General features: G+C 51.5%; 1 protein-coding gene across 1 annotated transcript; it reads left to right on the top strand.

Annotated features, from left to right (window-relative positions):
• The first annotated feature begins 9,516 nt into the window (after nucleotides 1-9,516).
• ITPRIPL2 (ITPRIP like 2) lies at nucleotides 9,517-12,534 on the top strand. Its single transcript, XM_009467877.2, has 2 exons — nucleotides 9,517-9,533; nucleotides 10,678-12,534. Exons 1-2 carry the CDS (start codon nucleotides 9,517-9,519, stop codon nucleotides 12,386-12,388), a joined length of 1,728 nt encoding a protein of 575 aa, XP_009466152.2. The 3' UTR covers nucleotides 12,389-12,534.
• The last annotated feature ends 971 nt before the right edge of the window (nucleotides 12,535-13,505 follow it).

Genomic DNA, 13,505 nt, shown 5'->3' with positions numbered 1-13,505 from the left:
GTGTGAACTGAAATCTCTTAGTGAGTTCCGATGCAACCCTCGGTATTTCATACTTCTTAAATGACTAAAAATCTTCCCGCAGAGATGAGTTGTTAAAGCTCCCGTCAGATCAGATCCCAGAAAGGCTGTAACCACAGTGGCGCAAAAGGTATGGAAATTTCAAGTGTGTAACTTTCAATATCAAAGTGCTCTCAGAGAGAGCTTGAAATTTGTTCGGCCTGAGGCATCTCTCCCCGAGCCTCTGTCACCTGTCACGCCGAGATGGGAGGGGAATAATGCATTCATACGGGGACAATGTCATGTCATTTAAAGAGCTGCAATCTGAGCAGAAGTCTTGCTTTTGCGTGGGTAACCGTTCCTCTTTATATTTCAATTCAAGCTTTTCATTCTTTGGCCACCATGGATATCCCTTTTTTTCTGCTACCATGAGGATCAGCAAATGATTGCAAGGGTGGCTGGTGACATCTCCACTCTGCAGTGCCACGTCCGCGGTCCCTAACGTGGGAGGCTGCAAAGGTGTCTGAGTCTGTTTCGCTTTAACGCTTTCTATGTGGTCTTTTACTGTGCCATGGTTTCTCCAACAGTTATATCCTCCTTTAGTTATAAGGATGTTCTTTTCCATTCAGAGAGGACCCAGACATAAAGATCCCAAAGGCACTGGTGACCCTGCTGCTAGGGAAGGTGGTGATTTTGGGCACCGCAACACGAGCCCGATGCTGATGAGAAGCTGTCTGCAGGGAGCCACGTGGGCCTCATGTCAATGGAGATCAAATACTGATGGCTGCCAAGGAGGACATCTCAGCACCCTCCTTGCTCCTCTGGAAGGTGCCCTCGCATCCCATCTGCAAAACCTCCCGTGAGTTTCGCTGAGTGCTGTAAAAGCCCCCAGAGAGGGATCCACTCACTTGCAATAGCAGGACCTCAGCCAGGTCATGGACGTGTCCCTTCCCACCGCTGCTGAGAGAGGAGGAAAAACAACCTTTTGCATTTGCTGTTCTCCTCCTCCGTTTGCAGGTACGACTTCAGAGATGGCAAAGGGAACAGGAGACAGAACATGTTCCTGGAGGTAAAGTAAGAAAGAAAACGCAGCCATGAACCAGCTTGTTGTAAAGGCGGTTTGGGCTTGACCTCAGTCTCCCTTAGGTGAGCCCGTGCAGTTCCTCTTGTTTTGGTGGGTTTGCTTTTTGTACCTATGTGAGATGAGAAGGATGACTCATGTTTTACAGCTCCAGGGAGCAAATATGATGCCTTCTGTATCATAAATTAAAAAAATAGATTTAAATTGAATTAGGTAGGGCATGAAAGATGATCCTACCTCTGTTCAAGGGGTCGACACTGTAATAATAAGGAAACTTATGACACCAGATGTAAAAATAGCTGTCATTTAATAAGCTCATCTGACTGGCCTTAAACAAAGAGAGGTATATGCTGCACTTGCTGTCTTGCTAATAAAGTAATTGTGTTGCTTTGCATCAATCTGTGGAATGTTTAATCTTAGTTAAAGGGGTGCAGCCTGAGGAATCAGTGAGCAGGGATGCTGGGAAGAGATCAGGTTTAGCCCTCCTGGCGAGATTCCAGGCTCCAGCGCTGTCATGCTGGTCCCCTCACAGGGCAGCCGGGCAGGTAAAGAATTTCCCTTCAAGCAGGAAGATTGCATGAATGAGACTGATTTTTTGGGCATGATTTAAACAACTGCATGTGCAGACATCTCCTATACCAGGCACTGTGCTGCAAGGTTTTCATTTTGACCGATGATGAGCAGTACCCGCAGCATCCCCCCAGCATCTTTCCACCCAAACTGGGTGGGCCAGAGCAGTGCAGAGGACGCTGCCCTGCGTGGGCTGCTGTCACTGGGGTGGCACTTCCCGATGGAGATGCTGCCAGCTTGGCATTGCTGCCAGGCTCCCTGCGTAGGTGTGGGGTGAAACCTCCCTGAGCCCACAGACCTCTGCTACAGTCCCTCTGGGAATGCAGCAGTGAGGAACAGTGCTGGCTCAGGCCCTTTTATCAGTTTTGGGTTGTTTTTCCTTCTCTACAGGCCACTTTCCTTTTAAGCCATTAGCTTTTCCCTTCTCTGTCCTTGACAGGATGAGGTAAGGGTCTGGGACAAGGCTTCCTAGAGCTACCATTGCCCTCCAGCCCTGCAGAACGGGTGCTGTGAGCCAGAGCATCAGCTTTTCCCACCCTAATTGCCAGTGCTGATAAGCTGGTTTCCCTGGACTGATCCTCCCTCATTCAGGTTTCCTCCTACACTGTTTTTTCCCTCCCTTTCCCTGGGTGGGTGATCCAGCCTAGGCTCATCAGGAGGAGTGCCAGCTGAGCCAGGATCATCTCATTATTTGAGGCTATAAGCCGATAACAGAGCTTGTTCCCTGTTGTGCGCTCTCCTTTGATTCTGCGTGCTGCATCTCATTGCTTTGTGCCAAAGCTTCATCTTCACAGCTCGCTGCTGCAGGTTATTTGTCAGGCACAAAGCTCCTTCTGTAATTTCATGGCAAGCTTAGGGGTACGCAAGCCCAAAGCCGAAAGACACAGAGGCCAGGCAGGCTCATGGCTGGGACCTGGTAAGGAGTCACTGGAGGAGAGGCGGCTGCTGCCGCTCTGCTGCTCTTTAAAAGCCATCAGTGACACGGACACAGCGCTGCTGAAACCAGTGGAAAGCTGTGAGATGAGCCCGAGGTCTCTTCTCTAATTCCCTTGCACCGGTTTATCAAAAACAGAGCTTTTTTGGTTTTGTTGTTGTGGTTAAGGTGATTCATATCACCGAGGAGCTGTTTTCACTGTGTGACTCGAGACTCTCTGCCAGGATAAATTCACAAATGCTGGTAGATGGGATTTATACGTGTAGTGGTGAAGGTAAGGGAAGTTTTAACCTGCCTTGTGAAAACTTGTATTTTTTAACAGAACAGGTGACTTTTGACCTATTTTTTAAAAGAACAGGTGACTCTCTGAGCAGCCGATGAGGTTTTGGCTTTATTGCTTTCAAGTGGAATCAGATGGCGAGGCAGTGGCGATGTCCTGCTGCAGCCTGAGGACCTTAACAGGGTATCTCTTGTATGAAATCGCATACGTTAATGCTTTGGGCCTCTGCTCTCCTTCCCAATGGCCAATTTCAACCAAATCGATTGCAAAGTTATTTGGAGGGGGAGTGCTGGACAAGCAGCATAGTTTCCTTGGGAAGCAAAGGGAAAAGTGTGTTCCAATAATGTGAGCAATAAATAGCAAGTTGAAACCTGCATTAAATTCTCTTTCCTAAGTCCCCTCTTTGCTAGCAAACAGGCATTAAAGATCCAGACCTATTTAAAATGGTCCAGTCTTGCTAAATTGATTTTAAAATCAGTCAAATGGCACAATAACCCCAAATGGGTATAGTGAAACTGTTACAGTCCTCATTTAAATTACTCTGCTTTACCCAGCAAATTAGGGTTCAGCTATGTGATCAGTTTTTATTAGTTTATCAAGTTATGGTGCAAATACACGTTTAAGTGACTTACCATTAATTAAGGTAAACCATTTCAGTCAGTGATTAAATTTACATTTGAACACACACGTCCAGGTTTAATTAGATTGGTATTAAACTGTTTTTTGTTAAACTAGTTTAACATGAGCACATGATGCATGATTTGGCTCTACCTGATGCTTTTCAAACCTGGGGGTTACCTGGCTCCATCTTGGGGGTCCTCAGACCCACGAGCTCCGCTGAGGCCTGGGGGTGGTGGGGAAAGGGAAGGGCTGAGCAGGCTCCTGCACCCCGGGGACTGCCCTGCACAGGGAGGGTGACACGCCGGGGCCTCATCCTGCCACCCAAGCTCTCGGATAAGAGCCTGAACTGCAGGAGGTAAGGCATGGCTGCAGGGTTGATTTTTGGCAGCGCACTCCAGGAGGGTGCTGGGAGCACCAGCACAGCGTGTTAACCTCCTCTGCTGCCCGGGGAGAGTCAGCAGCGCTTGTTGGCTGGAGCCTTTAGGTACAGCACTGGAAGCTCTACATCAGCATGACTGTTGCCATTCGTATGTGGATCACATCAAATGCTGAACCTAAAGAGCAAATGCAAGACCTATGATCTTGACCTGGAGAGTTTACATGTTTCCATTTTCAATGTAGGAAACATCCCTGATGGAAATACCTAAGGCTATTTCCATTCACAATTACTGCTAATTCCCCTTCCGTATTATGGTGGTATACTTGCACTCCTCTTGCTGCAAGATGTTTCCTTTCCGTGATGCTGTAGTTGGCTTTTTTCACAATACCAGCAACTTCAGCTGTCTGGAGGACGTGTGACGGCAGCCTCCCGTGCGCACAGCTTGTCAGACAGAGCTCAGCATGACAACTGCCACTAATGCAGGTAGGCTGGGCATCTTTGTCCCTGTTTCACTGCTTAGCTGGAAACACACAGGCATGGCTCCCTGAATGCCAGTGTAATGGGTAAGTATAAAGGTCCTGCTCACACAAGTTTCTATGCAAAAAAAGTCCTTGAGGGTTTTCAAACAATATGGGACAAACTGGAGATGAGCCAGCTGATGCTGGTACTGTTCACCAGCGTAGAGCCGGGGTATTTCTGTCTGTGACAAGGACAGGCTTGGTCAAGAGATTGCTGTATGAATTACTCAGGAAGCCATCCTTCCACAGCAAGGAAATCCTGTATCGGGCTATATGTGGTTTATAGCAGCCAGGTCTGCTTGCAGGCTTTCTGATTAAGAAGTGCTACACCCTGCTGATAGCGAGTGAGCAAACAGATTGGCAGAGGTGGCAAGTACATCCCACTTATTAAATAGAAAATATTTTAAGAGAGAACGTGCAGTAACACCCCTACCCCCAAACTCCTCCGTGTCCGTGCGCGAGGTCAGTCCCGGGTCGCTGAGTCTCCGCAGCTGTTTGTGGGAGCAAGACACCCTCTCCTCTTTTCCCATCCCTAAATGGGGACTCGGTCACCCTGCTGCTGTGACTGGCAGAGATTCATTAGTCCACCAGAAAAAATGGATTAGTGTCTGCCTGATTGTGTTGGTTTGTATTGTAATTAATAGTATCCTGTAAAGCCTGGGAGCCAGAGGAATGGCAGGTGAAGGATGTTTATTTTGATCGTGGCATCTCCCTCGCAGGACCACCCAGCGGGTGGGGGAGGAGGTGTGCTAGCAGCTTTGCTTTCAGAGGAAAGAGTAATGATTGGGGCATGAAGTCAAGTGACCGATCTTTCAGATTTTTTTTTTTTTTTCAATCAGTTATTGTACTTTTCTGCTATAGACTGTTTAATAATGCATTATAATAGGTTGGAGGGATAACCCACTCACTGTAGAAGAGCAGCTGTACATCACTGGTGCAGGAAGGGATCCCCATATATTTCCTCCCGCACCTGCAATGGACTCTGTGCAGCTTTGGTTCACCAGGGCAGACGCCGACCTGGGAGAGCTGGTGGGAAGTCTAAGGCTCGTGTCTAAGGCTCATGTCTCAGGTATGTCGTCACCTGTCTGGGCCTTCTGTCTTTCTGCCACTTTCTTCTGCCTACTCAGATGGTGAGCTCGCTGGTGCAGACTGCTCTTCCTACGTCTCAGACAATGTCTGGCATACTGTGGCATTAATGGATCAGTTACACAGCTGGATGAAATACTGTTAACTGTGGAGAAACTTGAATGGATGCTGTATACCCAACACCTCGTTTTACCTCTGCAAATCTCCTCCAGAGATATCATGCAGATCGTATATACTGGGATATCTATTTTTAGCTCAGACTTGTATATGAATAAGTATAACATTATTCCTTATTTAGTGAACAGGATGTCCTGGATATGGGACATTCTGAAGCAAGTGTTTAGATAACATCGATTTAAACAATGGGTGATTTAAACAATGGTAGTAAAAATTGGTGTTTTGAATTCTCTCTGGTCCTGATTTTGAGGTCATCGTTATTATCGTACAACCTATTATTTTTCTGGAGTACGCAATTGCTATTAAAAACCTCATAATTTTTTTTTTTTAATACAGGAACAAGAAGACGACTGCTTAAGTGAAAAACAAGGAGCATCAGCATTATAACTTGCCAGCAGTGGAGTTTACAGATATTTTATTCCAAACAAATGAGCTGCTGCTTCTTTGGGAGACAGAGAAAGAGGAAAACAAATCTGATAGCCACCACAGAAGTAAATGTATTGCGTGTGGTCCAGCTTCTGGGAAGTGGTGGAAGACCATGCAGGAGAGGTGAGTCGCATCACTGCGACTTGTTCTCAAGTTCAACATATCCTTGTTACTAGGAGGGACAAGAGGAGCAAGGTACTCCGGACAAGATAAAATGGTTTGTTTCTTTTCCTCTGTGATGGGTTGTAAAATGCAAAGTATGGATAAGCTGTGATAATGTGGATGAGGTGTATCCATTGCAAAGTAAATACAGCCCCTGCAGCATAATTTCAGTAGGACTGGAATGATGGGTAATGAGGAATGATGCTTGTTGCCATTTGGTAAATGAAAGCAGTTTTGTGTTTATGACCACTTCAGTTCTGCTACAGCAGCCATCAAATGCCCTTAGCTTGTGAGCGCAGACAGATGGAGTGGCTCTTAAATTGGCTCTTTCCAAGTACGGTCCAGATAGTAAAGCTGAGTGAGCACCTCTGAGAAGTCTCCCACCTCTGACATATTCCGTGTTCTGCCCAGAGACCCAGCCTGTGCTCAGGGAGCAGTGAAGCAGTTGGGGTCCCAGAAAATAGGACACTGGCCATCTTTTATTAGCCTCAGGCTCTACAGCTCTCGTCTTGCCACTGGCTGAGGAGATGAGAAAGGACTAGCTGGTAATTTAAACAGCGGTAGTAAAAATCAATGTTGTGGATTCACTCTGGTCCTGATTTTGAGGTCATGGTTATTAGTGTACAACCTGTTATTCTGCAGCTTGAGCGAGCCTGCACCAGCACCGTCTGGCTCATGTACAAGCATGTGCTGAGCCAGTTTTGCACTGGTGGGTCTGGTGGGTCTGGTCGCACGCTTTCTGCCAGCTGGCCCCCGGGCTTGTCCCACTGGCCGGGGTGACATCTGCATTTTCTCCAGCCTGTGGGGCCCACGGCTGGCTGGGAGGCTGCAGCCGTTCCCCTGCACGCAGGTCCCACAGTGGTCATCGCTGTGCTGCTGAGCCCCGTGGGCAGCAGCTGCCTGGCAGGCACGAAGGGCCGTGCCAGCTCCTGCAGATGTAGCTGTCTGTCTCCTGAGCGTGGACGTGCAGCTAATCAAATCAACCTTGCATGAAAAGAGAGCACAGGCTGTCTTGAAAAATCAGTATGCCTGTAGCAAGACCTGAAGGTGTGAAACATGCTGGGCTTGAGGGTGTAAAAAAGCACAGGCTAGTAGAAATTGAACGTATGGGCCAATGGCTTCATAGAGTTCAATGGTGTTTTTCAACAAAACACCCTGAAGGATGGGTTTCGTACCAGCAGAGCTGTGCTTTTTAAACATTTTGGGGTTTTGGGGGTGCAGAACAAAGTGTTTGAAGTGATGGGTCACAGACAATAAGCAGCATGATGAACATTTTTGTCTTCTTATCTGGCTTTGTGAAGAAATACAGGAAAACAGAACAAGGAGTGGGGAAGAAAGATGCTTTCTGCTTCCTGGTTGTTTTCAAAGATATGGCTGTTGTGGAATGACATTTCTGTGTAGCAAGGTTGTGGCTTCAGCTGTCCCACAGCTGCCAGAAAACATGCTTTTAGTCATGGGGCATGGAATATTGTGCTGGTTGAGATGTTATAAAATTGCCAACAGTTTCTTACCTTTACATCTGCTTTATTTCTAATTAAGAAAAACCCAAACAACTCCTAATTGTAACTCCAAAGGTCAGTGTCGGAGTGGTTAGGACATCTCTGTAGCTCTCCAGTGTATTCTTGACTCTCACCCTGGTTTGGTTGCCTGTGAATTAATTCAGGCTGCTTGACCTTGGTTACCTAGTTTGACTTTGAATGCAGCATCTTGGCTATAAAACATAAGCTTCTTTCTGTGAAGTATGATTTTTATGTACTTGAAATCATGTTTTGTTCCATACAAAGACAAATTACACAACCAAACAGTTGTACAGCCTATCTCTTGCACTTGGTTCTCTGAGCTCTTCCTTGCCACAGCATTTTCAGCTTGCTGGGTTCAGTCTCTTGTATTCAAGCACTGCTCCTTCACCACCCATGGCACTATGCAGATGCAGCAAGTTGCAATAATGCAGTAATAACTTGATCATCTGAAATTAAACCACACCAGAATGCTTACACAGATGCTCCTTAAACTTCAGCAAACAGCTTCAAAACTCAGTAAACATTTATTAAACAAACAGAAGCAGACGATGATGATCCTGTCCCTATCAACATCTAAGACAGAGCTAACACACCTTCAGCAAAATACACACTTAAAAATGATCTCAAGTATCTGTGCAGAAAGTGGGGGGACACGAATTCTAGAAAGAAAACAAGAGCAATACACAATTAAGTCAAGAACTACAGTGACAGATAAATGCTATATAAAGAATCATAGAATCATTAAGGTTGGAAAGGACTTCTGAGATCACCAAGTCCAACCGTTAACCTAACTGCCCAGTACACCTCTAAACCATGTCCCTAAGCACCACATCCACACGTTTTTTGAACGCTTCCAGGGACTGTGATTGCACCACTGCCCTGGGCAGTCTGTTCCAATGCCTAACCACTCTCTCCATGAAGAAATTTTTCCTAATATCCAATCTAAATCTCCCCTGGCACAACTTGAGCCTGTTTTCTCTCATCCTGTTGCTTAGTACTTGGGAGAAGACACCGACCCCCACCTCGCTACAACCTCCTTTGAGGTAGTTGTAGAGAGCAAGAAGGTCACCCCTCAGCCTCCTCTTCTCCAGACTACGCAATCCCAGCTCCCTCAGCCGCTCCTCACAAGACTTGTGCTCCAGACCCTTCACCAACTTCGTTGCCCTTCTCTGGACACGCTCCAGCACCTCGATGTCCTTCTTGGAGTGAGGGGCCCAAACCTGAACACAGTACTCGAGGTGCGGCCTCACCAGTGCTGAGTACAGGGGCACCGTCACCTCCCTGGTCCTGCTGGCCACACTATTCCTGATACAAGCCAGGATGCCATTGGCCCCCTTGGCCACCTGAGCACACTGCTGGCTCATGTTCAGGCGGCTGTCAACCAGCACCCCCAGGTCCTTTTCCACCAGGCAGCTCTCCAGCCACTCCTCCCCCAGCCTGTAGCGTTGCATGGGGTGGTTGTGACCAACACAAGTGAAGTCTTGTCCTAAACAAAAAAAATATCAGACCACCTTGATGTCTGGATCTATGTGTTACTATGTGGCACCGTTTTCCTTTTCTCTACATTTGAAATGCTGCCATCGCATCTTTAGGTAACTGGAATCTCCAAAGGCTTGCAGGAGCTCGATATGCTCGTTCCTCAGGTTTAGTCACCATCACCATTGCAGAGGACTCTTCAAGCTAAAACTAGTCGGGACACAAAGACACATCCAGAAATACAGCTCAGCTACAGTGGGGATACCACAGCCCATGAGGGAGACACCGTATGAGATATGAGGAAAAGTAGGTCCTAATGATCTCTTCAGACCTGCAATGCCCTGAAGGAGAAGTCTGGGTGAAGAAGTCTCAGTGACAGACAAGTCCCAATGATTTCTGTGGGGTTTACTGTGACTGCTCAACTCTCCAGAAGTGCCTGGAGGCTTTGCACGTGCAGTGATGTTTTTGTGCCTGTCTTCTGACCTGAATGTTTGGCTCTGCTGTTTGTAAACAGCTTGGGATGACGCCCGAGGCAGCCCTGTGTGCGTATTCCTGAGGGATCCCGAATTCTTCCATTTGGTTCATGCTGAGGGTGATGCTGTGGGCAGAAGCACCGTGACAGTCACAGTTAACAACGTGGTATCATAGTGGCTGTCATACAACAGATGAGACGCAAAGTCCCTGTGCAACAAATTAGTAACTTCTCCCAGGGTTATTTCTTCTCTTTTAGTTTGCCAGTGGTCTGAATAATTTAGGCACAAGGCAAAAAACTCAGGCTTTTGAATGGTTTGACTGCAAGCAGCTGTTAGTACCATACACGCCCTGGGGAACTGGTGGTGAGGACTTTGCTGTCCCTGTGGCACCGAGAACGGGAGAGACGCCCCTGCGGTGGGGCAGATCCTTCACACTGGTATTTGAGGACAAACGTGCAGCGTGGAGCTTGTGACACGGCACCGCTGCCCTGGCGGCAGCGCTCCCCGGCCACACAGCCCTGCCCCGATGTGGGGACACAGAAACACTCAGTCTTACACCAACGCACCCCTGCAGCCTCCTGCTGCAGTGAGGGGGGCATGGAAACGTCAGTTGGGTGCCCTCAGAGCGGCTCACGCTCTGCTTTCGGGGCCCGCGCAGGCAGGCCGCGGCGAGAGACCCGGCGCAAGGGGCGGAGGGGCCCGGGCTGCGGGGGGCCCGGCCTCTCCCGCGGCAGGGCCCGGGGCTCCGCGGGCGCGGCTCGGCCCTGGGGCGGCCCCGAGGCCCGGCCGCGCTCCCTCAGCGCCGCGGCGGGAAGGAGCGGGCGGCGCCGCTCCCCGCCCCGCGGGCGGCCCCGGGCCGTCGGGCCGGCCCCCGGGCGGCCAACGCCCCCGGCCCTCACGCCGCGGCCGGGCCCGCCGCCCGTGGCATTTCCTCTGAGCTCACTCGGCGGCTGACGCGGCGCCGCTTCCCTCGGAAGAGGAAGCCTCGCAGCGGAGCGGCGGCGGCAGGCAGGGAGGTGCGCGGCGAGCGCCGTGCCGGCGGCGGCGGCGGCGGCGGCGGCGGGGCGGGGGACACCGGCGCGGCCCGCGCTGGGGGCGGCCGGGGCGGAGGAGGGGGGCGGCGGCGGCGGGGGCGGGCGCTCCCCGCCCGCGGGGCCGGGCGGCGGCCACCCCCGTGGGCCGAGCCCCCGCCGCGCCGTGCCCGTCTACGCCCTCAACGTGCGGGTCTTCTGGCCGCTGGTGACCGGCCTCTGCACCGCGCTCCTCTGCCTCTACCAGGCCCTGCGGGGCGGCGCGGCCGGGGAGGGCGCGGCGGAGGTGGGCTCCGTCCCGCTCCTCAAGGGCTCGGCGCTGCTGCTGCTGGGCTGCCTGTTGGCCCGCTGCTGCGGCGCGGCGGGCGGCGGCCCCAGGCCCGGCGGGGTCCGAGCGGCGGCGGCGGCAGCGGCAGCGGCGGGGTCGCGGCGCAGCGTCCTGGAGAGCTTCTACGGGCGGCAGCTGCGGCTCTCGCCCCATGTGCTGGGCCACAGCAAGGCGCACGTCGGGCGCGTCGTGGCCGAGCTGGTGCGCGCCGCCAAGGCGCAGGGGCTGCAGCCCGGCCCGCTGGCCCTCAGCCTGCGCGGGGACTTCGTGCGCATCGGCAGCGCCTACGAGCAGCACAAGGTGCGCAGCCCCGACTGCTTCGACATCCTGGTGCCCCTGCGGCTGCCGCCCCGCCTGGAGCCCCAGCCGCGCTGCGCCGAGGGGCTGGGGCCGCGCGGCGCCTTCCTCTGCGGCCTGCGGGCGAGGGCCGGCTGGCCGCGCCGCTACCGGCCCTTCGCCGAGGGCTTCTGCGTGGAGCTGCAGGGCCGCAGCCACCTCTCCTCGGGGCTGGTGCTGCGCTGGTTCCAGGGCCACCTGCAGCGCTGCCTGGGCGCCGTGCGGTACCGGCTGCAGGAGCGCTGCCGCATCAGCCTCTCGGCCTGCCCCGGCCGCCCGCCCACGCTGCACATCCTGCCCTGCTCCGACTACGTCTGCTGCCACATCTCCATGGCCGTGCGCCTCATCCCCGCCATCCCCCTGGGCGACGCGCTCTACCTCACGGCCCTGCCGCCCGAGGGCCCGCAGGCGCCCCTGGCCCCCGAGGCCCTCTGGGGCCTCAACGCCTCGCGGCAGGAGCAGCGGCTGCTGAGCTGGCTGAAGGAGCAGGCCCCGGCCTCCTCCTGCCACCTCAAGTGCCTGCAGATCCTCAAGGGCCTGCGGGACCTCCGCGGGCAGGGCCTGGAGGAGCCCTTCTGCTCCCAGTGGGGCCGGGTACTCTCCTCCTACGTGCTGAAGACGGCCCTCTTCTCCCTGCTGCTGCAGGGGCCCTTGGAGGCCTGGGACGAGCGGTTCCTGGTAGAGCGGCTGGAGGACCTGGTGCTGTACCTCAGGAACTGCCTGCGCAAGCAGGTGCTGATGCATTTCTTCCTGGGCAACACCAGCCTCCCCGAGGCGGTGGCGCTGCCCCGGTTCCTCAAGGAAGCCGCCCCCGTGAACTTGCTGGCTGCCTTCGATGGGCCCACGCTGGACCTGGCTGCCTTCCAGCTGATCAACACCTGGATCCAGGCCCCGCACATCATCAGGATGTACAGCAGCCCTCGGTACTTGCGACCAGCACTCACCCCGTGCCGGCACGTCGCCGAGGTCAGGCAGGAGCCGCCAGGAGAGTGAGCCAGTGGCTGGGTGAGCCGGCATCGCCCGTGGACCCTGCCAGGGCAGCGTGCACTCCCAGCCCGTCGGTCCGCCGAGAGCCTGCATCTGCCCGAGGAAGGTGGGATCCGTTTAAATGTGGTTCCGTGGTTTTGTCCCTGGCCTGAGAAAACTAGGAAACCAGAGGCCAAGACTTAATGAAACTGTGATTCTCAGTTTTTAATCTCGTTGGATGTTCATGGGAAAATTGTGAAATTTCTGAGAAATGCCTTAGTCAAAGTGTTACATTCAGTTGACTTTGCAAACCTGACTTTAACAGGCTCAAACTGACATTTCTGGAAGTCCATGTTGTTCTTGTTGTCTTAGTGTCAAAATTGATCTTTTCCTGAGATTTGCTTTTTATGATACAAAATCCATTTGGGATTTAAAAATCCTGTAAGTGCAAACAACCCCCCCCCAATGTACCAAGGTGCTCTTAAAATGCGATAAGCACTAGAGCATGGGTGTTGATCACAGCTTGAAGTGCTCAATGACATGCTTTAAATTTCCTGTGTAATCAAATACATTGTGCCGAATAGAAATATAATATGCATGTTAACGTAAAATTGAGGGAAGAAGCGAAACCTCTCCGACAACAGTATGAAGAATCTAGTTGCACGTTTCCGTGTTCAAGTGAAGGTTATACTGAAGGACTGAAATCTAGATAAAAGGAAATAAATAGCACTTTATTTTCACAAAGGCCTTCTTTTTAGGATAATTGGCTGCACTAAATACTTGCTAGGGAGGAGGCATTAGTATTTTTTTTAAAGGGATGATGTTTGAATCATCCTGAAGAAAACCTTCTTTTAAGGAAACACTCTGAGGTTCGTTTGTTTGTGGGTTCTTGTTGAGATTTATTTTTTTTTCCGTCTTCAAGTATTTTTTTCTTAGAATTTCCTTTACCTCAAGGACCAACAACAAAACTAAGACATTGTGTTTGTGTTTGTTTTTTTTTTTTTTTTTGTTTTGGAACAAACCTTAAACCAGTCCAAATCTCAGTGCCATAGGCTGACTGCTGCGCCCTCCTGCTCTCTGGCAGGAGTTTGGTGGGATTTTTGGATGACTGCCTAACCAGTTGTCTGATTGTGGCGGTGTTTTG

The sequence above is a fragment of the Nipponia nippon genome, unplaced genomic scaffold (genome assembly GCF_047370975.1).
Source record: "Nipponia nippon isolate SJK-2023a ecotype South Korea unplaced genomic scaffold, ASM4737097v1 scaffold_5, whole genome shotgun sequence".
NCBI lineage: Eukaryota > Metazoa > Chordata > Aves > Pelecaniformes > Threskiornithidae > Nipponia > Nipponia nippon.
Note: the sequence above shows the minus strand (reverse complement) of the source record. Positions and strands in the feature narration are given on the sequence as shown.